Raw genomic sequence first — 27,671 nt, forward strand, 5'->3', positions numbered from 1 at the left:
GTCATACCATATTTATATGCTGTAAACGTTAAAATCATTAAAAAAAGGAATGGCCCACGCTCAGACGCTGATGTCTTTGTGAGCATTTTTTCCAAATTATTTTATAACGTAATTGTAAGATGTGTTTTTTTGAAGTGTATTTTTGTAATTAAAAATATATGTATGGAAAAATAAACAAGTAAAGTGGCGAGTTGTTCAGTATCTGTCGGTGTTAAAGCGTACGAAATAATCGCTCGCGCCCTTCGGTAGTTCGTAGCGTACCAAAAGCTGGGCCAGCGTGTGGATGCGTTGACCAGCGCCCTCTGATGTGTGTTGAAAAACCTACAAGATCGCGCGCCAGCGTATGTGCCAGCGTGTAGAGGCGCTTTTAGATTATCTTTTCTGGCGGCGAACGTACGTTCACATACTCCATCTCGCTCTGTGGCGCAGAGATGCGCTGCGCCCGGCGCGGAAGTCCGTGTATTCTTTTGTCTGATTGTTACCGCGTCGGCCTTTCTTCTCGAAAAAGTGTTGCGTTGTTGCCCGCCAATCCGTCGCTTGTTTGCGGCGAAAAGCCACGAGAGTCGGTCGCTCGCGTGTGTGAACGTTTTATAAATCTTAAACATTTAAAGTGTGCAATTTAGATATAAACGTATATTAAAAAAAAAAATGGTGTTTGTTTTTCAGTTACTCGCTAACGAATCGTAGTGACGTTTGAAATTTCACATTTGTTATTCGATTCGAGTGTTTGTCACAAAACTAACCTAGCGTGACTAATATTCTCCGGTAGTTCTTATTAACTTGTTTATCGCGACAAACAGTGAGAGTGTAGTGTGAAAATCCGCTGATAATTATACAATTTTACGATAAGTGTTATTCGATCGTATTGTGCGCCGAAATTTAAGCGGGAGACCAAAATGGTGGACACCGCACAGTCAAGGTAAGCGCCGCGAATCTGTGATAATACACAATAACACGCCCCAATTTCTCGTTTCACATCTCGAATTCTCGTTTTCCCCCGTAACGCCCGAAATACGTCGCGTGCACTGGCCATATTTGTTTTCCGTCCGGGTTGAAATTTAGGCGGGAGGCCATTACAAAGATGGCGAAACGTCTGTTTGTGTTGTGTATGGCGGAGTGGGGAATCTCGTCCGACGATTTGAAGGTTACTTTGTGTATGTAATGATGCTGCGGTTTATCTACGTTCGTATTGCGTCGTTTCGGGGGCCGATTTTACCGTTCCTCTAATTAAGGTCACGGTCTAATCGCGAGTTTTTTTGGATCAGAAAATAAAGAATGATCTCTAAAAATCCGATTTCCCACCTGATCTTCCACCGAAAACTGCCTTTTTTATTTGAATATTCTCCGTTTGCGTAATCTGCATCACCTTTCTCGGGGTTTTCGTGTGGAATCATTCATTATTGGTGTTAATTTAAGCTTTTTGTCGTGAGTCATTCGCTCAGTGGATGCCCCACGAGGCAGATTTTTCTATTATTAGAACAGTAGTCCGCTTGAATAGTTGAGCGTTATGTATTTGCTTTAGACTTTCCATCTCGTCTGTTTTCCTGATAAATTTAGACTGAACTTTCACCGAATATCAGATCCATTCGATTTACCCCACAAATCACTTTGTTAAGAGGTTATGTAGTGCCTGAGAATTTCGACGAATACGTATTTTAACATAGTTTTATTTAACACTCTCTCGCAAATCGTCGCTGCTAAAACTGACAAACGAAAAACAACCGTTTTACAAGAACAAAAAAACTTTTTTTTCTGTCACATGTGATGTTTATTTAATTGTGCAAAAAATTATCTGAACTGTTTTTTTTTAAATGTCCATATAGCTGTGTTTTTCTTTTTTTTTTCTGATGCGAAAACCTCTATGTAATTTGCAATACATAGCAGAGTTTACGCTATAATAATAATAATGTTTGGATAATTTATATAGTGCCATTTTTGTGAAAATCACCTCGAGGGCGCTGTACAATAAATAAATATCCCAACGCATCTTGCAGCTACAGAGCGCATGGGCGGTTGGGATTCTAATTCCTCGTCTCCAATTATGATATATATGAGCTAGAAACAGAACCTCTTGCAGCTACAGAGAGCATGGACAATAAGAAATCTAGCCCCTATTTACATTTTTATTTTAAATTTTTTTATTTGATAGTGATTTGAAGTGATATTTTAAAAACGAAATAAAGAGCAAATTCATAAAATTAGAAGTTAGATAACAACAAGTCTTGCAGCTACTGAGCGCATGGACGGTTGAAATTCTAGACCCCATTTACTAAATTTAGATATTTGATAGATTTATTTATTTATACATGTATTTGTTAGTGACTGTCATGCTGTACAAGATGATATTGATTCCGGTGCAAAATAATTTTTTAACATAGATCTAAAAAATATTACCTTCGATTAAAAACTTGACCAAATTCTTTCCGTTGTAACTTAAATAAGAGATCTGGGGGTGATTCTATACAACAAACTAAATTTTCATGCACACATTGACTATATCATTAACAAATCTCTTAAATTCTTAAGATTTGTTAATAGAGCCGATTTTAAAAACATAATTACTCTAAAAACACACTGCTTATTGGTTCGTCCCATTCTTGAATACGCCTTCGTAATATGGTCTTCATATGTTACTCATATAAATCGCATCGAATCAGTTCAGCATAAATTTATAAGAAAAATTGCGTACAAACCATGAATCACTGGAGATCACTATAACTATACCGACATGGAACTTTTCCTGAATATATCCAGTCTCTCACAACGTCGATTTAATGCAGATTTCATTTGCGCGTTTAAGATATTTAATAGTTTATTTGATGTCCCGACTATTCTCCAACAAATATCTCTTAATGGTTCTTCACGTAGACTCAGAAATAATGAAATTCTGTTCCTCGGTCATCATAACACTAATTATGGTTTCCACGTGCCTCTACCCAGAATGATTAGATTTGTAAATAAATTATTTTGAGTTGAAATAGTCTGTGTATTTGTAACATCAGCGTTTTCTATAGTGACAGAAAAGCGGTTTTCAGAGAAATGTAGATCTTTGCCACGAGCGTGTTTATAGTTCTGCGATTGGTTCAGAGTATGAGGTGCGGAGAGACATATTTAAAATCCCCCGATTTCCATAATGCCTGTCTAATGTAATAACTTGTCTTTGCTTTTCTTGGTTGTATTCCCCATATTATTTGTTACTTTATTATTATTGTTTTTCGTTGTATGATTTGTTTAAATTGGACATTGTCCGTAAATTTGTTTAATAAAATTTCATATTTTACAAAATGGCACAAAAACATTGACAAATTCTGCTTGTACTAGGAGTAGGCTCGGTATATGAAGGGTCGGCAAGCCAGAAATATTGGTATGCCTAATGTTGCAATCGGTTCCTATATGGGCAAATGCCTGTTCTAAGAAACCGATTTGTTGCGGCAAATATGGTTACCGAATATGTTTCCCATATACAAAAAAATGTTGAAGAAATAGAAAAACAGTTGTCGCCCAAAAGAGAAAAAAAATATATACACAGTTTATGTTAATATAAAAATATAAATATGTATATTTAAAAAATATAGTAAATTTATAAATGATTCAAATGAATTGCATAATTTAAATTTGTTGCAACAGAGAGGGAAAATATTTTAGAGAAGGGAAAGTAAAACTGTCCAGGAATTTTTATATAAGTGCTTACATTTACAAACATAAGACTGGTCATAAGCCCTGTAAATGCCCAGACTTCCATATTCCATTGTCGATTCTTAATCAGTTCTTAATTCGTCTACAAACATTTGGGCAATCTCAAAATATTGTAACAAACACACCAGTTTCTAAATTTCCTCTTGTTAAAAGACATGTTTAAAATATAAGGGTTAGTTTTGATCACCCACTCTTAATGTTTATTATGCATTAACCATAGAACATTGAAAAAACTGAACAACTCCTAAAACAAGGGTGTCAATTCAAAGTACAAAAGAAGTTGTAATGTGGTGCTGAGCCAGTACTTACTGAGTTTTACACAAAATTCCAGGATTAACAACAAAACAAGTCGGTACTTCATGCGCTCAGTAGCTGCAAGACTACTACTACTATCTAATTTATATTTCAATAAAAAAAAAAATTATTTAATTTTTTTTAAATATCCCTTAAACTCTAAACTTCATTGTCACATAAAATAAAAATACAAAATGCAAATAGGGGCTAGATAACTAAGTGTCCATACGCTCTGTAGCTGCAAGACGTGCTGTAATCTAGATTCTACATATCGGAATTATAATATATCATAATTTGAGACAAGGAATTAGAATCCCAATCGTCCATGCACTCTGTAGCTGCAAGACGTACTGGGATATTTACTTATTGTACAGCGCCCTTGAGGTTATTTTCACACAAATTGCACTATATAAATCATCTAAATATACATATCTGGTCGACAGTGATGGATTCCTCAATTTATAAATAAATAAGAAAAAATAAAACTTTGATTTCAATCCTCGGAATTGCTTCGAAGCAAAACTCTTCATCTCCTCTGCCACTCCGCTCTGTTCTGCGTGGCCCATCTCTTAGCATAAATCCTCAGCATTCTCGGCGAGGACATCTCTCCCTTGTGATGAACTATGTGACCAATCCATCCAGCGTGTCTTTCTGGCTTTAAGGAGGTGCCTCCCTCCTTCGATTCTACTAAAAACCTCATCATCCATAATTTGGTATCCGGGAAATTTACAGAATTATTTTATATGACCACCTCTCGAAAGCATCTGTTCTCGTTTTGTCTCTTCGGATATGCGATATTAATTGTACCCTTACTTTCTCATTACCGAGTAGACTAATAATGTGATGTTTTGTTTGCAGGGTCGGTGATGTGATTTGAGGGCCGCCCTCCGAGATGAAACGCGCAGGGGTCCCGCGACTCGCGGGCCCCGAGGATCAGCCCCCCCTGATAATAGCCACCGGGCCTCAGGTAAAAATTTTCATTCTATTTGTCGAATAGTAAAACCTGCTTTTGATGTCTTGACAAAGTTAAAAGCAAAGTGTAAATAAGCGCAAGGTTAGTGCCTGATGCATAAAATCCCCCGACTGTCAAACTGAGCCACTCAAGGGGTCCGGAGTTTTAAACATCTGAGAGTATATATTATGGAAAATGCCAACTTTCAAAGAGCCGTGAGTGCGGCTAGGAATAGCAGGTGTTGCATTCAACAGTATGAAGGCTTAACATATTACAACAGAGATGAAGAACATCTAAGAGAAGGTAATATAGAAGTCTAGGCATCTACAGGGCTTATTTAAAAAAAAAAAAATTTGACATTTTTTTTTTTGCACCACAATAGGCCAGGAGGCCTAATTACAGTGGTGAATTACGTCACGGAGCACCCAGGCTTGAGAAAAATCACATTTTATTTTTTGTGTTTCTCACCGGGAATCGAACCCGGAACCTTCCGTGCGTGAGTCAAGCGTCTTGACCACTACACCACGGAGGCCACCCTGTCAATGGCTGGTTTAAGTGGCCACTTTACATGTGTAACATTCATCATTCTGCCTATATTTGAACATCTATATTCCTTCAATTCTTTCATCTGTTGATGTTTGTGAAGTTAAAGAGCTGAAACCTTTATTAATGTGGGTGAGATTCATCTAATTGAATTATTTCACCTACATACTAGGCAACGCCTGAAAATGTTATTTTTTCAATTTCTATACTTCTTCATAGACCAGGTGGATTTATCAACAATATTTTGAGTTTGTCCAAATTTTTGTAGACAAGGACTAGATTCAACTCCCTGGGGAGCTGTTTATATTAACATATTACAACAGAGATGAAGAACATCTAAGAGAAGGTAATATAGAAGTTGAAGAAGAATTACCTTCTCTTAGATGTTCTTCATCTCTGTTGTAATATGTTAATATAAACAGCTCCCCAGAGAGTTGAATCTAGTCCTTGTCTACAAAAATTTGGACAAATCGCTTATATAACACCTGTTCTTCTCTACGGAAGTGAATCGTGGTATCTCACTAGATCCCAAAACAACAAAATTCTATGTTTTGAAGAAGGATCTTTAGTATGGTGGTTTGACCGTGTAAGGAATTGAGAAATTGGAAAATGAATACAGGAAACTCTGGTGATGTTTTTTATCAAGCGGAGATGATACGGTTGGCTCCAAAAGCCTTAACCTCCCCTGCCTACTTTACAAGGCATCAGGTTCTCTACAATCTAAATACATGGAAGGGATTCGGTCCAAAAAGGGTTGTTGATGGTTGGAATAGGCTGTCGCAAGAGTTGATCTCAATGTGTAGTGCCAACGGGTTCGAAAATGAACTAGATTTGTTCCGGAAAAGTTAAAGTGTGCCAACAACTAACTTTAGTTCAAATGGTTTTAAGCATATTAGCTTTAACCGTTTTTGTGCTACGCTTATTTTGCAAGAATGTTTGTAATTTTCTACTGTGTTTTTGTGTTATTACATAAAAAAAATTATTATTATTATTATTAAATTAAAATAGGATCTTAGTTTTGCATCGGAAGGAGAAAGGCTAAAGAATAATAAATAAAATTTTCAAAACACGCGCCAACCATCACGTATGGTATACCACACCCAAACAAAATGCGTGCACTCACGACGACTGACAAACGCTCACCAAAGGCTGCAGCGCGCAAGTACCACACAACAATCTTCGCCACTAATACATACTTTATATCAATTTATATTTTCGACAAATATTTTCACACATGTCCACCCTCATTCCAATATAAAACCCACTCACCCACCCTCTCACCCACCCTTTCACCCACTTACACTCACCCACTTACACTCACCCACTTACACTCACACAAACACACTAGTATGTATTGTACGTGTATTTAATGTTTTACTGTGGATATCTGTCATTGGTTTTATTCTCTGTATATTTTATTTGTTATATTTTTGTTATGTGTTTTACTGTTGATATCCCCAATAAATAAAAAACTAAAAAATTAGCACTACAACAGTTAAGCTGCTCACTTAAAACTTTTATAATAATAATAATTGAATTTTTTCGACAATTTTGTGATTACTCATCTCTAAATACTCATCTCTGCCTAATCTCATCTCTGCCTAATCTCACGGAGAGATGCATTCCAGTTAGTTGTTAATCTATTTAGTCTATTTATAAATAATCTCTTTCAATACCTTATGTTGGAGTGATTCTATTCTTTGAGGGGGTATAGGAATATATATAAACTTCCAATTATGAAACACTTCTTTTCTACCATGTATTTTCATATTCACTGTGGAAAGGAAAAAATGTCTCAGTGACAAGTAGCAGCTTTACTGAGGAGCCAATTAAAGTTTTTTTTTGTAAAAAAAAATTTGACCTTTCCTCCTCGATGTATTGGTCTTATTCATTTACTTGTTTTGTTTTTTTAATTTAAAAAAATAATTTTTGTGTAAAACGTATTATTATTATTCTCCTATTTATTTTACAAATAGCGCCATTTTCATAATATAATACCTCAAGGGCGCTTTACATAGTGATTCTATAGATTAATTTATTTAAGCTTTAAAATTTGTAATTGAATTAAAACTACAAAAATTTATTCAAATGAGTACAGTTTAATTCGGATATTAGAATTGGGGATAAAGTTATTTATTGGTTATTAATTTATTAAATCTTAAAATAGTACCTACATATTGAGGAACTTCCGCTTTAAGGGAAATTTTATACAAAAAATATTTTCTTAGGCGTGGTAAAAATTAGAGCATTAAATTATACGGCTAAGTTTCTTGAAAATGTATGAAAAAAATATATATGTAAAAAAAATGTTCACACGAATCAACCAATGATAGGAGAGCTGTGGAAGATATATATCCTTACGGTCAGCGGGTCAATCGGCAGAACTGACTGAGAAGAAGAGACATCATCAGACGCAAACGAAGAGAATTTAAAAAATTCAACACTTATTTTTCTTTGAAAAAAATATTGGAAAAGTAATGATGAAAGGAGTTCGATTGCTGTCAAAACGCGATCTCTCAGGCGGATGTGCGATGGAACCATGCTCGATAGGCGCACAAGTGTCGGGATCCTTCACTATGTAAGGCTGAGATGAGCATTATTGACAAAATCAAAAAAGGGGTGCTGCGTTGGTTTGGACATGTAGAGCGAATGGACAGCGAAAGAACGGTTAAAAGGATCTACGATGCGAATGTTAATGGATGCAGAAAAGATCGAGAGAGACATGGCACGATCAAGTCCATCAAATACTTTACGATGGATGTTAATCGGTGTGCGTGCATGGGAAGATGTATGACTGTAGAGGAAGCGAGGTCTTTATGCTAAGACAGGGATAAGGCCAATTTATATAGACCAATTTAAAAAAATTCATAAACAATTCTTACATTTGACCTATTTGGCTTGATCCACTCCGATCCGTTTCTTAGTAGCAATTTTATATTGTGAGAACTTACTAATTGTCTTATGGATAATGGAAGTAGATTGTACTCTAACCGAGTAGTAGGCCAATCCTCTTTGACCGAAGGTTGTATTTATTTTTTTGCAGCATCAGGGTGGAGTATCTAGTAACTCTTGTATTTGTAACGGAAGGTAGAGAATAATGTTTACGTGCGTATAGTAACAAAGTTTTTACGTAAAGTTGTTTTATAGATTTGACATTAAGATTTTCAAATATCCCGAGGGAGCTAGTTCTGATTGGGACTCTTAAGATAAGCACACATTGTTTAATTTTTTATAAATTCTTATAATCTATATCTAATAACAAATATGGTCTAGGTATGCTGCAATCTGAGTACCGATGCAGTGCGCTTTTCACTATGTAATGAGCGTTTGTTTCTTTTCCAGATTCAGCAACAGTCGGTGGGGACGGTACACTCGCAAGGCAGCTCTGTGGGGCTCCACGAAGCCCCCTCTTCGCACCAAACTACTATAATCGGTGAGTACACATTTATTTCTCATTCAGTCAGATATCTCCCAATGAGCACGTTCAGTGCTATGGAAATTGAACGTAAATTTTTTTTGTTTTGCAATTATCAGTTATGCAGAAAGCAGCCAGTCCGCAATTAGAAATGAGATATTGGTGTTATCGGGTGCAGTACGGTCAATTCTATGTTCTGCTAAAATCGGCCGGGCGGCTTTCGTACAAAAACTAATAATCCCCTTCTAAAAATAGTGTATTTCAAAAATGACATTTTTCAATTTGCAGAAAACACCCACAGCTGTAGAAAAATGTTACTTTAAAACTACTACGAAAACTGGTCAAATACGTAATTACTACTTACTATATTTTGAGTTTGTTCAAATGTTTGCAGACGAAAGACTAGATTTCACCCCCTAGGGAGTAAAATTGGATAATTGTTAAATGATTCAATCAAATGAATCTATTCAGCTCTTTAACTTCTCTAAAATCAACAAATGGAAGAAATATGGAAGTCCAAACATAGGCAAAATGGTGAATGTTACACAGTGTGTAAAGTGGCCACCCAAACCAGCCCTGTTAATGCCTAGACTTCCATATTACCTTCTCTAAAATGTTCTCCATCTCTGTTGCAACAACAATTACCAAACTACTACTTTGTTTATCATTTGTCTTAGTCAAAATCATTCTAAATGTTGTGTAGATTTAACTAATCACTCTTTTCACAAACGTGATTATTTTTCACGCCAGCTGGTGCAGGGTTCTCGCTTAGGCGGTCTCGCCAGTCTCGGGTGACATGCGAATGAAGAAGATGAAAAGTTGAGCGGGCACATATTCATTAAACACACAAATCAGCTCAAAAAAAACACAGGGCTATCACACCCTCACATTCGTAAATCGTAACACTCGAGGATGCGTACAAGCCTCGCCTGTCACTTCGGACCTCCCGTCATCGTCTCTAGAGGCTCACTAATAATGTCACAGAAATAATAATTATTTTAACTATTCTAAAAGATAACCGCAGTTTCTTTAAATTATTACATAGGTAAACACTTTATCTAATACACGTAACACTCGAGGATGCGTCCACTCCTCGCCTGCTATGGTCTGACTTTCCGTCAGCAACTCTGCACTTGTAGACTCCAAGAAGAAAACTAAAGCTTGTTCCTCTCTCACATGCTTTTCAAAACCTATTTCAATTGCATTCTACAAAAAATAATACTGATATTTTAGTGCCAAACCAAATATTTCTAAGACCTTTTCAAACAATTACAAGATTTCTCTTCCTCAATAAATTAAATTATATGTGACATCCTAGGACAAAAACAATAAATTAAACTAGGATCTTAACACTTAAGTATAGGACAAATGCCCAGTTCTTTGAAATATTACATAAAAAATACAAGGGTACAAAGTATACACAGTAAAATAAATATCTCAACTTCTTTAGACAACATTTAAAAGGGCAGAAAACAATAATTCACGATATACTTTTTTTTTTACTTATTTATTTAACTTTTTGTACATAATGTTATTTGTACATTGGCGGGCTTATTGCCAAATGGCAATTTATTCCAACCAACAAATAAAATAAGGGTTTAATTTTTATAATTCAAGTTACAGAACATATTCAATAGAAGAAAGAAAGATTTAAAAGTTAAAAATATATAAAAATAGAAATAAACATATTTGTTTATAAAATACCTTAAATCAAAACTATTACTCAATGGGAAAAAGGAAAAAAGAGGATAGAGGAAAAAGGAAAGGAGGAGAGATTAAGGAAGAGAAAGGAGATGTTTCTTCAGACGTGATTTAAACAGAGATAATGTACATACATTGTGTATACGACACTTTTGAAAGAAATGAACATGTTGCAAAGCAGAACAATAACATCCGAAATTGCTAGTCTGCTAAATCTTCGCAACGAAGTGCGAATGCGTTCTTTACAAAATAATAAACAAAATATTGATCAATTTAGTTTTGGCCCCAACAGTGATATTATCTCAGTTTCACTTTTCTATGGCTGGCTGCTTACGAATACAGTTGAAGTCTGTATTATATTAATGATCCACCAGGAAATAACGCTGAGTTTCCTCATATAACTGTTACTCTCACCCGCCATATCAGCGATGTTCATTGACCCATATAAATATATTATGTCGTCAGCTGTAGCAGTAAGGTCATATCGAACAGAGGATCAAAGCAAATTAATAACCACTGACCTGTCTCGTATTACATTATTTCATCGTGCTTAGAATTATTCTTCCAATATAGTTAGAAATGTTTCGCTGTGTATGTGTTATATGATAACCTAGCCAATGAGGAACTTCAGCTCTGCTGGAAATTTGATCTGAAAATGTTTTTTTGCATGTAGTAAAAATTGGAGCATTAAATTTTATTTTATTTGGGATTTTTACAGCTATTACATAAACAAAATAAGTAGAAAAATATTAACAATACTTGAGCCAATTAAAAAAATCCACTGTACATACATCTAATGACACATTTTATATATAAGAAAAGAGTTTTAAGTAATTGTATGTGTGTGACGTTTGTATTCATGTGTATGTTAATGTGTGTATGCGTTAATGAATGAGGGACAGGGTGCGTGTGTGTGGGTGCATAAGTATAACAAAATAATTGTTTAAAACTTGTAAATATATTAAAAATGGTGCAAGAAAGAGCTTGGTAAAAAGTTTGAAACCTTTTTGTTAAAATTTAAATCAAGAAATGTTATAAATTGTATTTTTTAAAAGTATGTTAAATTTCAAAACCGTATTCTGAAAAATTTGCATTTTATTTTAAAATTGAACCGATACACACTGAATGAATAATGTGCGACGAGTCCCATACAATACGAGTACGGTAGGTAACCACAAAATGCAGTAAATACGATATAATGTAAACAATAAAACGAGGTTTGACAATACGCGAACGTTGATTCAAAACGAACATACAAATACATACTATATGCACCTACATAATATATAAATAAGAATAACATATAAGTTTGATAGAAATGATTCGAATTATAAAAATCAGGTGTCACAAACAGTTGGCCCGCAGTACGGGGATACATAATCATATTAAAAGATCTTCTCACTATAAAACTTATATTTATTCAGGGATAGAGAGCAACGGAGAAGAGGATGCGGACAAAGACAATTTGTTGCCTATGGCAGTTTTAACAAATTGAATATTTTTGGTAAATATATCTATGTCGTTACAGCAAAGACTCTTTAAAATATACTAACAAAATATTTTAATTAAAACAAACTACTACTTACGACATCACTGGTTCATATGAATCAACCGATGATGAGACAAAAAAAAAACAAGTGCTTTTAGTGGGTAACTCACAAATCGGAGGCAGCTACGTAATCTATTGTATGTTGAAAACATCGGCTTTTCAGTACAGCCGATTGAAGACATTTAAATGAGCCGAATATAGACATAACTTTTCAAAACATGATATTCGTCTCGCATGTTTATTTTTCTTTTTCAAATTAAGTATCGAGACGCATCGATTACCCGAATAATAAAACTCGCCAAAATACGCTGAAAACTGGCTATAAAAAATTACAACGTCTTATCGTTTTTTCAAAACACAATATTTTGTTTAATATATTTAAAAAAACACTTTGTTTTTATTTAAATATATTAAATAATAATGTTCCACAAAGTAAATGCTTCAAACATCAAAAATATAAAAAATACAATATTTTGTGTTTAATTTTTTTCACCTTAATTTTTGCAATTTATGTTGGGCGCTAAAGCACAAAAGAAAATTACAAACTGAATCTAAATTAGATTTTCTTAAGGCTCAGTTGTGAGGTGTAATTTTATAAAACAAATGCAAGGGTTTGTAATTGCGGCCATAGTCTACATACATACAACCAATTGTAGATTGAAAAAAAAGAAAAAAGAAAATCCAAATCCCGAATTGATTTTTGAAAAGGAAACTTGTCCTTTTATTTTTCTTTTTTTTTTTAAATTGGTACTGTGCGGAATGTGTCCTTTCTGTAAAATGGTTCCAGTGTATAAGAATGATTTATTGAGCGTTTCTGACTTATCTTTGTCCGCATCCTCCTCTCCGTTGCTCTCTATCCCTGAACATATATAAGTTTTATAGTGAGAAGATCTTTTAATATAAATATGTATCCCCGTACTGCGGGCCAACTGTTTGTGACACCTGATTTTTATAATCCGAATCATTTCTATTAAACTTATATGTTATTCTTATTTATATATTATGTAGGTGCATATAATATGCATTTGTGTGTTCGTTTTGAATCAACGTTCGCGTATTGTCAATCCTTATTTTATTGTTGTCATTATTTCGTATTTACTGCATTTTGTGATTACCTACTTATTGTATAGGACTCGTCGCACATTATTCATTCGATGTGTATCAGTTAGATTTAAAAATAAAATGCTTTTTTTTTTCTTCAGAATACGGTTTTGAAATTTAACATACTTAAAAAAAAAAAAAAACAATTTATATCATTTCGTCATTTGAATTTTAACAAAAAGGTTTCTAACTTTTTACTAAGCTCTTTATTGTACCATTTTTAATACAATTTACAAGTTTTAAGCAAATATATTATTTTCATACTTACGCACCCATACAAACGCACCCTCTCCCTCTTTCATTCCCACACGCACATGTATCCTCTCCCTCATTCATTCACGCATACACACATTCACATACACATGAATACAAACGTCACACAAATAAAATTACTAAACTTCTTTTCTTATATATTATGTGTCATTATATTTACAGTGGATTTTTTTAATTGGCTTTAGTATTGTTAAGATTTTTCTAATTATTTTGTTTATGTAATAGCTGTAAAAATCCCAAATAAAATGAAATAAATAAATAAATAAAAAAGAAAATTGATATTAAAATTAAATCTTGCCTATTAATAATAAATTGTTTGTCCGCAGTGAGCACGCAGCAAGTGATCAACTACTCCAAGGGTACGCTGCAGTATGCGGGGGCGCAGTACCCGGCCGGACAGGCCCCCAAGCTGCCCGTGGCTCAGCCCACACACATGACGCCCCCTTTGCAAATCAGGCATAAGGTAATCAATAATAAGAGTAACATCTAATATAAACAGAACCATAACAACAACAACAATAAGTGAAATAAAAGAAATTCTTATTTAATTTTCCTTTGTAATTTATTTGTTTTCTGCTGATTTAATATATCTGTATTTTCTTCACTTGTGTACAGGTGTTTTTTATTATTGTTTTATACTTTGTTGAAGGCGTAATGCCTTAAAAAACATTATTCTATGCAGGTTCATTTAATTTTTTGACGAGGAAATTCAGCCCTACGGGAAATTGGATACAAAAATTTTTTTCTTGCAAAATTTGATCATTTAATTATATGGAAAAGTTTCTTGATAATGCACAAAAAAATATTTACCGTTAACAGATTAATCGGCAGAACTAACCAGAGAAGAATCAGAAGAGATCTTTAGACATCACACGCGGATTAATTTCGGAAATACACGACACGATCGCTGAAAATACAACACAAAAAAATTAAATAAAATTTTGGCTTAGTTTAATAGTCTATTAACAAATAATACGCTTCACGTATAATGATGGTTTGGTAGTACCGAAAGTATGTAATAAGTATGGTAAAAGAATTCAAATATTTAGTACCTAGCATTTTTAATTTATTGCCGAAAGAACTTCAATTTAACTCGCAATGTAACAAGAGCAAAATATGAGAGTGGCTCGATCAAAAGTTTATATATGAATAGTAGCTAATGTGTAAATATTTTAATTCATCACAATATTTGAGTTTGTCCAAATGTTCATAGACAAAATTAACAAATGGAAGAATTGAAGACATATGGATGTTCAAACATAGGCAAAATGATGAATGTTACACATTGTGTAAAGCTGCCACATAAACCAGCCAATGACAGGTCATACGCCCTGTAAATGCCTTGACTTCCATATTCCCTTATTTAAGGTATTCTCCATCCCTGTTGTAATTTATACATGTATATTTTGACCTTTCCAGCTGTTAATTATATCTGTTATTCGTTGTCTTTATAAATGTAGATAATATTACATAAGTTAGTATAAATATAATCTCCACCAACAAACAATCTACAGAAAGTGGCTTGGTGGTATTTTAGTTTTAGCAAAAATATGTTCATTGAAAACTGTAAGAATGTATAATAATATTAATTAAATTTAAAAAAAAAAAAGGAAAAACCACTGAACTTCCTTACAGCGCATTTTTGAAAAAAAAAACACGTTTTTCTTAATGTCTAAATCAAACAATTTCCTCACTTTTATGATACTACATCCTCAACATGGACATTTTGCGTGCAAGAACCCGGTAAAAAGTTCTTGGATTATATTGATTGTAGAAATGTTATATAAGCCCGGGTTGCTATTCTGAACGCTTTTGTATTTAGCATGTAAATTTGTGCTATTAAAGCGCTCTTTACGACTGCGAGCGTTTTGAATAGCAGCTTAGGAAGTTATGTTGATATTTTATATTAAAATCAAGAAATGCATTCATAACAAATGTTCATGTTATCTTCTTGTAAAATTAATCTCAACTTTGGCGCGGATTTGATTGTATGATTTTACCCTGTGAAATTTGAGAGCTCGGTGTGACGATGACCATGCCTCTTGATGCACACAGGGAGAGTAATAAAGGAAACGTAACCGTATTGGCAATAGCTAAACCATAGCATTGGGTCAACCCCGTACGCTTCCTACAGACCATCGCAAGAAAGAATATCAGTATATCGGTAGTCAGATGGCAGAAGGGACCACCGGTAATATTCTAAAATGTTTAGGAGAGCTGAAATACGTCTTAATTTCAAGACTTTAATCCACTAACTAAAATATGTATTAATATTTTAGTGTTTCTTTTTAATAATGAATTACCATTTTAACTGACGTTGACATTTTTTCTTCTTTCTTCGTGTATTTACTGAAAAATTAATTTAAATTTTTGAAAACTTAAACATAGACAAAAATACAGATAGTCTCTTCTGCCATCTGATTACTGATACATCAGTCAATGTTGTTAACTCCTTAGTGAGTGCAGTCTAAGGAATAAATGGATAATGAGATAGTTCAGTGGTTTTTATTATTATTTGGTAATAAACTATTAAACTTCTTGTATATCGTATTATCAGCGCTATGATTTTTTGAAGTTTAGTATTTCTGAAAAAACTCAGCGTGTCAGAGGTTCTCTTCCACTTATTCTCGATCAGTTCTGCCCATTGGGCCATTGACGACAAGCAAACCGGAAATATTCCACAACTCTCATATCATTGGTTGAATTACTTTTTTATTTAATGCCCAAAATACACAATTTTATCATAGAGCACAGCACATTTATTTATGTCCCTACTTGTTAGAAAATTCTGTGTTAAGTCGGGACTCTTCTATATATATATATATATCAAAAACACTTGTTAACATATTAAACAATGTACAAAATAATAAAATCAATATACAAAATAATAAAATCAATATGCAAAATAATAATAGAAAAATTTAAAGAACAAAAATTTATGCATGTCAAAAAATGGAATGCAGAAAAGTTATATAATAATACATGGCAACATGAACCGGTGATGTAGTTTTTTTCTTTATTTATTTTTACTACATTTTCAAGAAACTTTACCATACAATTTAATGCTCCATTAGTTATATTTTTAAAATTTTGATTTTGTCATTTAAAAAAAAAATGTATACTAAAGAACTATGTTTTTTTTATTCAATTTCCTGTTGCGGTGAATTTACTCATTTGCCAAAATAATGGCAAAACTTTTTTAAAAGCCTTGTAATTCGTTTTGGAAGCCACCAGATATGTATATCCAACAGGACCCGTAACATGCAAACAATAAAAATATTACCTATTCTTCATACCATGTGTTTGTCTGTCTCAGGGCGGCGGGGGCCCCGGCAGCCAGTCGCCCGGAGCCGGAGCGCCGGCCCTCGGGGGCACCCAGTTCCAGCGCCTGAAGGTGGAGGACGCCCTGTCTTACCTGGACCAGGTCAAGTTCAAGTTCAACAACCAGCCGCAGGTGTACAACGACTTTCTCGACATCATGAAAGAGTTCAAGAGCCAGAGGTGAGACCGCAACTTGATAACAAATTATATACTGTGGCCTCGATATTAAAATGGCAGATGCCATTATTTTTTTTTTAATCCTTTTTTTATTTTTTTATATGCAAATCTTTGTGTTCTAATGATTTACCCATATATTTTAAATTTGGGGTCATTTTTGACGAGTTGTAAAAAACACACTGTTAAAAATTGGGAATCAATTTGCGGGGTAGCGTGAGATTTGAACCCCCAGATCTCTGGTCTACGAGTTTATAATACTAGGCATGGGACCACAACTTAATTTTTTTATAGAATTAGTTGGTCCCAAAATATCTATACTATAAAATATATATATCACACTAAAATAAAATTGTATAATGTCTTCTTCGGCACGGGTTTTCTCCAGCAAGGAATACATTGATAATTAAATTATATAATGTATTCTTGTGAAGTATTAAATTAATAAAACAAATACAGTAAAGCCCTCAAATTACATTTTTTAGAGGTCGACAAAAAAAAATGTTAATGGAGGGGAGGGTAGTGAAAATAATTAGTTCAGCAATTTTTTTTTATTTAAAAAATTTATTGAGCTACGTTTAAAAATTTTTTTTATCGCAACTTTTTGAATAATAAATGCTGTAAAACACAATAAACCATCAACCAATGGCGACAATATATTCGATTATCGATTCAACTTACCAACAAGTTGGTATAATGAAAGAGACAGACTGCAGACCCTTGTGCTGTCAGTTTTCAGTGGGGACTGCAATTTTTCCGACCAACAAGTTTGTATGATCAGAGACTAACTTCGGACTCTTGAGTTGTCAAAAACACGAAAGTGGCGGCAATAAATGTTCGCTATATGCAATTAAACTGTCTTTAAAATTCCAAATTTAAAAAAAAGTTTGTATAATGATGGAACCTAACTTCGGATGCGGATGGCAAATTTCTCTGACATTAATTTCGGGAAAAAATGTACTAAAATTTTCAATATTCAATGGGACTACAAAAATTATATGTAAATTGCAGAAAAACGCAAATTGCGAGGAAATAATTTCTGGGTAAATAGATGCATTTTTTAGGCTTAGTTTGATGTTTATTAACAAATATACAGCCAAACTTGGTTATTACGAAGAAGACAGGACTAACTGAATTTGCTCGTTATGAGCATTACTCATTATCCAGAGAAAGGTTTTTTTTTAAAAATACAATCACCACTACATATCGTCACTATTGAAAATTATAATAAATGCCTACAAACATTCCACTTTCTAAATTTTAATTGCAGCTAAATAAACATTTGTATTTTTCTCGCAACCTTCTATTTTACAAATAATTGACACTTTTTCACAATTTTTTTCTTCTGCTCGTTAGTAGTCATGTTTACAATTCAAGGGTTAGGTTTTAACTTATCTGAGATCGCCCACTAGTAATGTTCATTATGCATTGACCATAGAAAAAAAAGGAAAAACATTGTAAAACCCCCGAAACAGGATGTCATTCATAAAGTTCAAAGAAAGTTGCCCGTACTTACCTAGTTCACAAATCTTGGATTTTTTATTTGCAATTTCAACCATATGTGTGATAATTTGTTAATGTTTGGTGAAAACACCAATTAGGTACTTAAACATAAACATTAACTGATCCTGTTGCCCAGCGTCACCAGTACTGAGTTAGTCCCCTATTTGGATTATAATAATTATGGATAACTTATATAGCGCCATTTTCGTAATATAATACCTCAAGGGCGCTTTTCAAAGTGATTATATAAATATATAAATTTAATTTTTACTTTTTAATTGAAGAAAAATAATTTTCTTTGTCACCACATGCTAAGAATTTATTCAAATGATTTAGAGAACAAATGGATTTTAAGTTTCTTCCGAAACATCACTTCACTCTCGCAGCCTCGCACCTCTGCTGGGAGAGCATTCCATGCCGTAGGGCCTGCGACCGCAAATGCACATTCGCTGAATTTAGTGCGCTGTTTGCATAGAGATACAATAACCTTTCCCTTCGACGTAGATGTAGCTGATTTAAGCGTAAGACGTCTGTCAGCTAGTTGGAATGCAGAGTTCCCTTAGATATTCTGGAGCAGAGTTGTGAAGTGACTTATACATAAGCCAACAGAGTTTGTATTCGACACTCTGTGGAAAACGTAGCCAGTGCAATTCCCAAAGTAGTGGAGTGATATGACTGAACTTAGAGATTCCAAAAATAAGTCTCGCTGCGGCATTCAATACAGACTATAGACGAGTCATTGTATTATTAGACGAGGATTGTATTACTTAGGTTCTAATTATGTTTTTAAACAATTGGAGAGTTTTCGCTCAACTGTTGATAATATTTTTGTTCGGTATGTCCGAGAAGTATCTCGCTTTACAAGTGAATAAATGTATGGAGAAAACCACCAACTAAAATGTCAACTAATGTTTCCTCATTATATCCGAGATCTCGGTATTTCTGCGATCGTTATAACCAAGTTCGACCGTATATATTTTTTGAACCATCTAACTTCCTCATCGTTAAGTGTATAGAAATTGTCATAATAATATGTTTTTGTTCCCAGTATCGACACCCCGGGCGTGATCGCTCGAGTGTCCAACTTGTTCAAGGGCCATCCCGAGCTTATAGTCGGATTCAACACGTTCCTTCCCCCCGGATATAAGATAGAAGTTCAAGCCAACGATCAGGTAAAAAGCGATCCAAAATGACTGACTTCATGAACTTTATTTGAGATGCAAAAAGAAAACATTAAATTGCTCCATTATATTTTATTTGTTTTCCACTGTGAAAGAACCAATTTCTCTGTGCATTCTCTCTACATCAGAATATATCAACGGTAAAATGGCTCGGTGTCTGATGACCTACTACAGTGGAAATTGGATTGTACGAGGGGTTCGCTAGAATATAGTTGACAAAATAATCTTCTTAACTCTTTGAAAATTTATAATTTAAAAAATAAATTTGTTCTAGTCCTTAAAATATAGCATGATTAGAATGACAGTTGTCAGAAAAACTGACGACATATCTTTGTAGTAACGTCTAAGGAGTGATTTATATTGACACACGAAAAATCATTCGTATTTGGTATGTTAATTTTTTTTAAATACAATGCTTGACATATAAATCAACATAAATATATAAAATCAGCTTTAAAACTAAAATATACCTAATTATTAACGATGTTCTTAAAAATAATAATAATTTTTGGATAATTTATATAGAGCCATTTTTGTGAAAATCACCTCAAGGGCGCTGTACAATAAATAAATATCCCAACACGTCTTGCTGCTAATGGAACTAATGTTTGTTTGCACCTTTGTCCCCAGGGTTACGCCTACCAAGTGTCCGTGTCCATGCCGTCCCCTAACTCGGCCCTGCAGCATCAGCAGGGCCATAACAACATCACCCACGCTGGTTTGTATCATAAATGTACAATACAACTTTCATACTTACTAGCTTTAGTTCCCCCCTGTTCGCAGACTACATACAAAATATTTCACCTAATTTTACTTCAGATTTTTATTTAGTTGTTTTTAAAAATAGACAAAATTATCATAAATTAATGGTCATTTTAAAGAAATTCAATTGGTATTTTCAGATATTTTTTATCAGATTGTGTAAATGGACAAATTCAAGAGTCGACTAAAAATGTTGAGGGACACAGAACAAATTGCTATGTAGAATTACACATTTTTATTGTACAGTTATTCATTTAAAATTTGATTACATTCCAGACGTATGTATTTTAAGAACTTATGGCTTTTTAAGCTTTACCTTTGCTTAGCCATCGTAATGAGGATGTTCACCCCTTCGGGAAATTGTAAATAAAAAATGTATCCTTACATGAGTAAAAATTAGAGCATTCACTTGTACTTAAAAGTTTCTTGAAAATGCACAAGAAAAATAATAAAAATTAACTAACTACTTTTAACGACGTCACTAGTTCTTCCGAATAAACCAATGATATGAGAGTCATGTTATATTTCCGGTTTACGGTAAGTCAACCGACCAATCAGTTGAATTCGCCGAGAAGAAGGGGAAGCGAACTTGATACATCACATGCGAAGTTATTTCAAAAACATAAAACTTTTGAAAAATCATTGCGCTGATAATATACGATACATAAAAAAATAAAAAAACACAAATTTCTTAATTATCGCAGAAAAAAAAAAGTAAACTAGAAGAAAGCAGTTTAAAAATTTGTCATACAAAATATAGTGGATTGGCCGGATACCGGATATTCAGCAAACCCCTATGCTGATATCCAGATATCCGGCTGCCAAATATCTGGCCTGTCTCTTTTCACGCAAAAATATTTTTAACTAAAAAAAATATTTTTCATAAACATTTTCTATTTGCAGGTTAAATTCATTTTTTGAGTGTATACCGAACACTAATATTTCACAAATGTTTTTCTGCAAAAAGGTTCATTTTTAAATAAAGAGGGTTTTCCAAACAAGGCCAGTATCAATGAATCCATTTAGTGGCATTGATTTCATAAAATGTACGTAGTTTAATGTATTTTAGGTAACCGCCGTATATTACGCTACCATTATCCGGTCGGATATTGAGCTACTATCCAGTATGCGGGCGGATAGTAAAATTAGGCTGGATACTGATATATCCATTTCCTATTCTTTTAAATATACATATACGATACAGAGTAACGAGGGTAATCTAGAAAATGGAATAGAAAAGAAAATTTTAAAATTTAAGATTATTGCGTCTACATAATATATATGTCACACAAGAATTTTAATTTTAGTCAGAATATGTGTTGTCTAGCCAAATTTCGAAACACCTCTGTTTTGTAAAAGGGCTAAAGTTATCAAAGATCCGAGGTATAAACCCCACTCTACCAATGCTTGATTCCCATTTTCTAAGTATTTATGACTCATTAAAAATGGTCCCAAAATTAAAATAATTGGAGTAAAATCACAAGAACGTAAATATATAAAAAAAATATAAGAACTTTTTTGTCTGTAGTCTGCTTGAACAGGTTAATAATATTTTTATTGTTAATCATTAAAACCTAAATATGTATTACGATGCTGTAAAAAAAAAATATCAACGCCTTTTAGTGCTGTGGTCAGTATAATTTGCCACACACAATGAACCAGTTTATGGGTTGTGGGTTTGATTGCTGGTGAAATCACGAAATATCTATTAGTGATTTTATTTGTAAAAATGTTTTTCCTTTGGGCGTATTCACCGCTCGGTAATTGATCCGATCGCTCTGTTGTAATAAAAAAATCCAATAAAGCGGCCTCCGTGGTGCATAGGCTAAGACGCTTGACTCATGCACGGAAGGTTCCGGGATCGATTCTCTGATAAAACCAAATTTTTCCCAAGCCTGAGCAAATTAACTATTGTAATTGGACCTTTTGGTCTGTTGAAAATATTGTGTCAATATAAAATATATATAAAATATGTTCATACAAAATCAATATAAAATATTCAGAAGGAGCCGTGTCTCTCAGTTTCAATTATGTATTGGAGATGGTTATTCGAAGGTTCTAATCAGTAATTTGTTCGTTGCCAGGGACTCAAGCAGTGCTGGGGTCTGGCCCCACAGGGCTCTTGGTCGGCCCCCCGACTGTACCATCTCAACAGACCCATTCCCAACATCATATGGTGCAAATTATTCCCGGGTAAGAATATATGCTTAATACATTTTATTATTTGCTAGTTTTTACATGCGACTTCGCTTGCATGGTATCAAGGAGAAATTTATCAATTATAGTCCTTAAAATATAGCTTGATTAAAATGACAGCTGCCAAACAAATGTGACTAGTGATGGGAAAGTACTTATCACTGACCATGTACCGATCAAATCGATTCTATCAGTTTTTTCATGCAAACGAAAAATTTTGTTTCCGAAAATTTATATAAAAACTATAAAACAAGCCTATTATAGTGTGTTTAGGACATTTTATACTTTTTTCATGAACAGCATCAATTGAATTATTTTTTTATTCGATTGATTTACATTGATCAATTTGTCCCATCACTAACATTTTTGCTAAATGATTTATGTAAACTTGTAAAAAAGTCATTAATAATTTTGATTTAATTAGGTTATTTTAGTATTTTTTTAGTTTTAAAGCTGATTTTATGTTATTATGTTGATTTATATGTCGAGAATTGTATTAAAAAAATGAATTAACATGCCAGATAAGAATGACTTTTGTCAAATGTCTTTTATATAAAATTGTTGAAGACACTAGATTATTTGCTCCATCAAAGATATAACTAATATGTCGGTTCGTTTTCTGAAATACCTTTTTGATAACGTTTGTCTCCTCCACCAGGTCTGGCCCGGCCCTGATGCACGCGGCGCCGCCGCCCGCGCCCTCGCCGACGGCGCCGCCCTCGGCCCCCGCCCCGGTCGCCGCCCCCGCCTCCGTCGCCCCCGCCCCCGCACCGCCTGCCGCGCCCACCAACACGCTGCATCACATATCGCAGGCTCACCAGCAGCTGGAAGCGCCGCCGGCGCACAGCGCCCAGCAGCCGGTCGAGTTCAACCACGCCATCGAGTACGTCAACAAGATCAAGGTGAGGAATCGCCCGACTTCAGACTCATTACGGTTGAAAGATATCCAAACATGATTAAATCAATCCGCATTTATTTAGGACACTATGTACGAGACGCGTTTCCGCCTCGTATAAAGAATTGTGAGACTGTAAAATCTCGGCAAGGCGCTGGTATTCTACTGCGAGCTGCGATAGGTATCAGTAGCCCGTAGGTATGAATATTTATTCCAAATACTGTCGGCTGACAGTGGCGGCTAGCAGGTTGTAAATACGCTCCTGGAGTCCAGGAAAGGTGCAGTGAAGATCTGAAGACGAAGTGGCGAAGTAATCGGGCAGAGTAGAGTTTAAAGAGAATGTTTACTGTTTTTGATCAATGTCTTTATTTCTCACATGTGCACATATTTATACAAGGTTACAAAATCTGACCCTACGGTTAACTTAGGTATGGGAATGGTGCCGGCTCCCCACTCTTGCCAAGTATTCTCCCGAGCGGCCAACGTAAATAGGCGCCCTCTAGCCAACATATAAGCCCCAACCCCCGCCCCGTTCCTCCATTGCACAATCGAGCGCCGACTAGAGTGGACGTAAAAGGGCCGCTAGCTTGATACGCTCTGCTCAATTCGTCCTTTATACGGCAGCGACCGGTTAGACACGGAATTAGCCTCGCACACTCATACATACTAGGTCACATATTAAATACAACTAAAATAATGATTAAAACATTTATACTAACATACAATAATAAAAGAAAGAACTATGACGTCAGCTACACTTTATATACAGTAAAACCCCCTTTGTACGTTTTTCAAGGGAGCTAGGAAATAAAAGTGTAAAACTGAGGAAAACACTGGAGTGAGGAAATGAAAAATGTATGGAAAAAATAGGAATTACATAAAAACAAAATTAATTGCTGAAACCTTTATCATGCGGGTGAGGTTCATCCGGCTGAACCAATTCACCTACTAGGCAACGCCTGAAAACAATTTTCCAATTTTGTATACTTCTTCTTTTACCAGGTAGTTAATTCAACATTGTTTTGAGTATGTCCAAATGCTTGCAGACTGGCTGAATTTTTTTCCCCAGGGAGTTTTTCATATTTAAATTTGTTGCAACAGAGAGGGAAAACATTTTTGAGAAGGGAATATGGGAGTCTAGGCATTTAGTCTCATTAGCCCTGTAAATGCCTAGAGTACCATATTCCCTTCTCAAAAATGTTTTCCCTCTGTTGCAACAAATTTAAATATAAAATTTAATTGCTACACTATTATGGTACACATAATGAAAGTTCCAGAAAAGTTGTAAAAACGGTGATAATTGGGGATTGTTAATATTTTTTTTATTTTTTTTTACTATTTTCAATGATTTCACTAAAAATATTTTTACATTTTTTCAAACAATATTATGTAATCTGTTTTTTTTATTTGATTTAAAAACGGCATGTTCAAATTATTTTATGTGAATAAAAAATAATGAAAATAAAATTTTGAATTTGCGTAAAATAACGTACAATATTTTTTCCCTTAAATTTTGGGAAATTTTATTTATATGTTATCAGTTTTTTTTCTATGGCATCACTAAAAACAACTGTCATAAATCGCGGCAAAATTGTTTCCACTTTTGTCACAACTTTTTAAACTAACTTTTTTATAACTTTCAATATTTTTATGTTTTAAACATAGCAATTTATTGATATTAAAACTTTATTGTTCCTAAACATTTGTCAACTGCGTATCATGATTTGTACAAGTCAATATGACATTTTTGTTCTAATGAAGACACCCAAACAAAAAGGTCAATTACTCTGCAACTGCTTTGAATTTTGAAGGTTAAGACAATAATTTATCCTGTATTAGTTGTTCACATGTTTTTATTCTACATTCGCGTGGCACACGCGGTGGCGCGCGGCACCATTATTAAGACACGATTTTAGCTTTTTTGACACATCAAATGAATTCCGAAAAAAATCTCGTAAAACCGGGGGTGATGAAAATGTAAAAGGGTAAAATTATGTAAAATGATAAATAAATAAAAAATAAATCAAAAATAAAAATGAATAAATAAATAAATAAAAAAAATAAATTATTAAAAAAATAAAAATGTAAAATGTAAAAGGGTGATAAAAAATGTAAAAACGTATGAGAATCTATGAAGAAAAAGGGTCCTGAACATTGTAGAAAGCGGGAAATGTAAAATTGAGGAACCTTAAAAAGAGGTTTTACTGTAGTACCATTTCATATCGTATTTTTATTTTTCTTAGGCTATAAACATTTTGGATTCATATGGTGTTTCTCTTTACAGAATCGGTTTAATCGCCAGCCCGAGAAGTACAAGCGCTTCCTGGAAATACTGCACGCGTACCAGCGTGGCCAAAAGGAGCTTAAGGAACCGCAAGTCAAACAGCAGACGGAGCAAGAGGTCTATGCTCAGGTATGTCCAATACTCTGTAGTACCTAGGGATGCATCCGTGCGCGGTACGCTGTACGGGTGAATTTTAATTGTGTCTATTAATGAAGCACAAATGAAGTTGCTTACATCAATTTGATTGACTAAAACATCAACAGAAAATAGAAATTGTAATTTTTAAATCTAACAAAATTTAACCATCAGGACATACTAAAGTTAACCCGTGATGTGTAGCTAGTACACATTGCGTCTAATAACTACAATATCTTTACTAATATAATAAATATTGGGTTTAGATTTTCAGTATTCCTCCATTACACATTTACGTATCGACTGAAATAATTTGTTATTAAATAATAAGCACAAAAAAGCATTTTATCGGAAATCGGGGATAAATTACAAATATCATCAAAAGTATACTCTCAGTATACCAATAACACCTGGCGTTACACGTCCACTACATGTCCAGTCACAAAGTCAAGTACTAGCTGCCTAGTAGCTCTCGGGAAGTTGATGCGGGTGAACGTTTCACCAGAGTCATTAGCGATACCCAATGGTTTTTTCATGTTTTCAGCAGTTAGATTTGAAATATTATCATCTTTGAATTAAATTATGGTTAATTAAAGCCATTCCTTATAAATATTCAATTTTTTCCCTTTTTTAATCTCTTTTAGTTTTTTAATGTGTAGTGACTACACAGCACCGTAACGCGCGGGTGTTTAGGACAGTAAGAGTAAGGTTCACAGGTTGACAGCTATACTGATCTTTTCCCTTCAAAATTATTCTAATGATGTTTGCGTATCCTTTAAGTACAATATTTTACTATTTAAAATATTCAGATGTGTTGCAATTAGATTTAGCGATATATACGATAGCACTCGCCCCCCCTGCCTAGGATTGGAGGGCGAGAATCCACTTACAGGGGCCCGTTTCAATTGATCTATACAGGTCGCGGTGACATCAGGAGCTTATTTAATTGTGACCCCATGTAAAAAAAATGAGAACAAAAACCCTGTGAAATTTGAGAGCTCGGTGTGACGATGACCATGCCTCTTGATGCACACAGGGAGAGCAATAAAGGAAGCGTAACCGTATTGGCAATAGCTAAACCATAGCATTGGGTCAACCCCGTACGCTTCCTACAGACCACTTTATTAATTTATTATATGCATGTAAACATACTATAGTCCTTAAAATATAGCTCGATTAAATTAACAATGTTCAAATACCTACTCATCAAAACTGTCTGCCGTCGCGTATCCTCTTAAGCTAGTCGCTTAAAATTAAAAATAAACAAGTATTTTGAAGTAAATATATCTTAAAATCTGTATGTGTTTAAATCGTTAACAATTTCCTATCTCTTGCACAGGTGGCCAAGCTGTTTGAGAATCAGGACGACCTGCTGCAGGAGTTCGGGCAGTTCCTGCCGGACGCCACGGGGGGCGCGGGCGGGGCCGGGGGGGCCATCAAGTCTGCGACTGCGGCTCTGGACGCGGCGCGGCCCGGCCTCGAGCCGGTGCGACCGCGGGCTGCCTCCCAAGTACTGCAGGTAAGAAACATGTCCTACTTTATTATTATTATACGTCAGAAAAGGAAAAATAAATAACTATTCACCCAGTGGGCAATTATTGAGAATACTTTTGGTGCTCATTTTGAAATAAAAAAAAAGCTTTTTAAATTAAAAAAAATATATTATGTTAATTAAATTTGTATAAAACCACTCACC

General features: G+C 34.4%; 1 protein-coding gene across 8 annotated transcripts in view; it reads left to right on the plus strand.

The window, feature by feature from the left end:
- Sin3A (SIN3 transcription regulator family member A) overlaps positions 1 to 27,671 on the plus strand; it is a 78,218-nt gene that overhangs the window by 18,262 nt on the left and 32,285 nt on the right. For 5 of the 8 annotated variants that reach the window (XM_088226304.1, XM_088226303.1, XM_088226306.1 and 2 more), the window contains exons 2-11: positions 4,849 to 4,957; positions 8,828 to 8,918; positions 13,851 to 13,987; positions 16,841 to 17,025; positions 19,571 to 19,694; positions 20,334 to 20,436; positions 22,550 to 22,658; positions 23,320 to 23,563; positions 25,841 to 25,969; positions 27,315 to 27,494. In XM_088226304.1, coding sequence (XP_088082430.1) covers positions 4,883 to 4,957; positions 8,828 to 8,918; positions 13,851 to 13,987; positions 16,841 to 17,025; positions 19,571 to 19,694; positions 20,334 to 20,436; positions 22,550 to 22,658; positions 23,320 to 23,563; positions 25,841 to 25,969; positions 27,315 to 27,494 — 1,377 coding nt within the window. In that variant the 5' untranslated portion in view covers positions 4,849 to 4,882. Of the gene's footprint in view, positions 1 to 792; positions 920 to 4,848; positions 4,958 to 8,827; positions 8,919 to 13,850; positions 13,988 to 16,840; positions 17,026 to 19,570; positions 19,695 to 20,333; positions 20,437 to 22,549; positions 22,659 to 23,319; positions 23,564 to 25,840; positions 25,970 to 27,314; positions 27,495 to 27,671 lie in introns of those variants that run through there. The other 3 variants (XM_088226309.1, XM_088226310.1, XM_088226305.1) reach the window with 2 other exon arrangements.

Source organism: Micrasema longulum, unplaced genomic scaffold (assembly GCF_059751315.1).
Source record: "Micrasema longulum isolate JH-2025_06_02 unplaced genomic scaffold, ASM5975131v1 h1tg000420l, whole genome shotgun sequence".
Taxonomy (NCBI): domain Eukaryota; kingdom Metazoa; phylum Arthropoda; class Insecta; order Trichoptera; family Brachycentridae; genus Micrasema; species Micrasema longulum.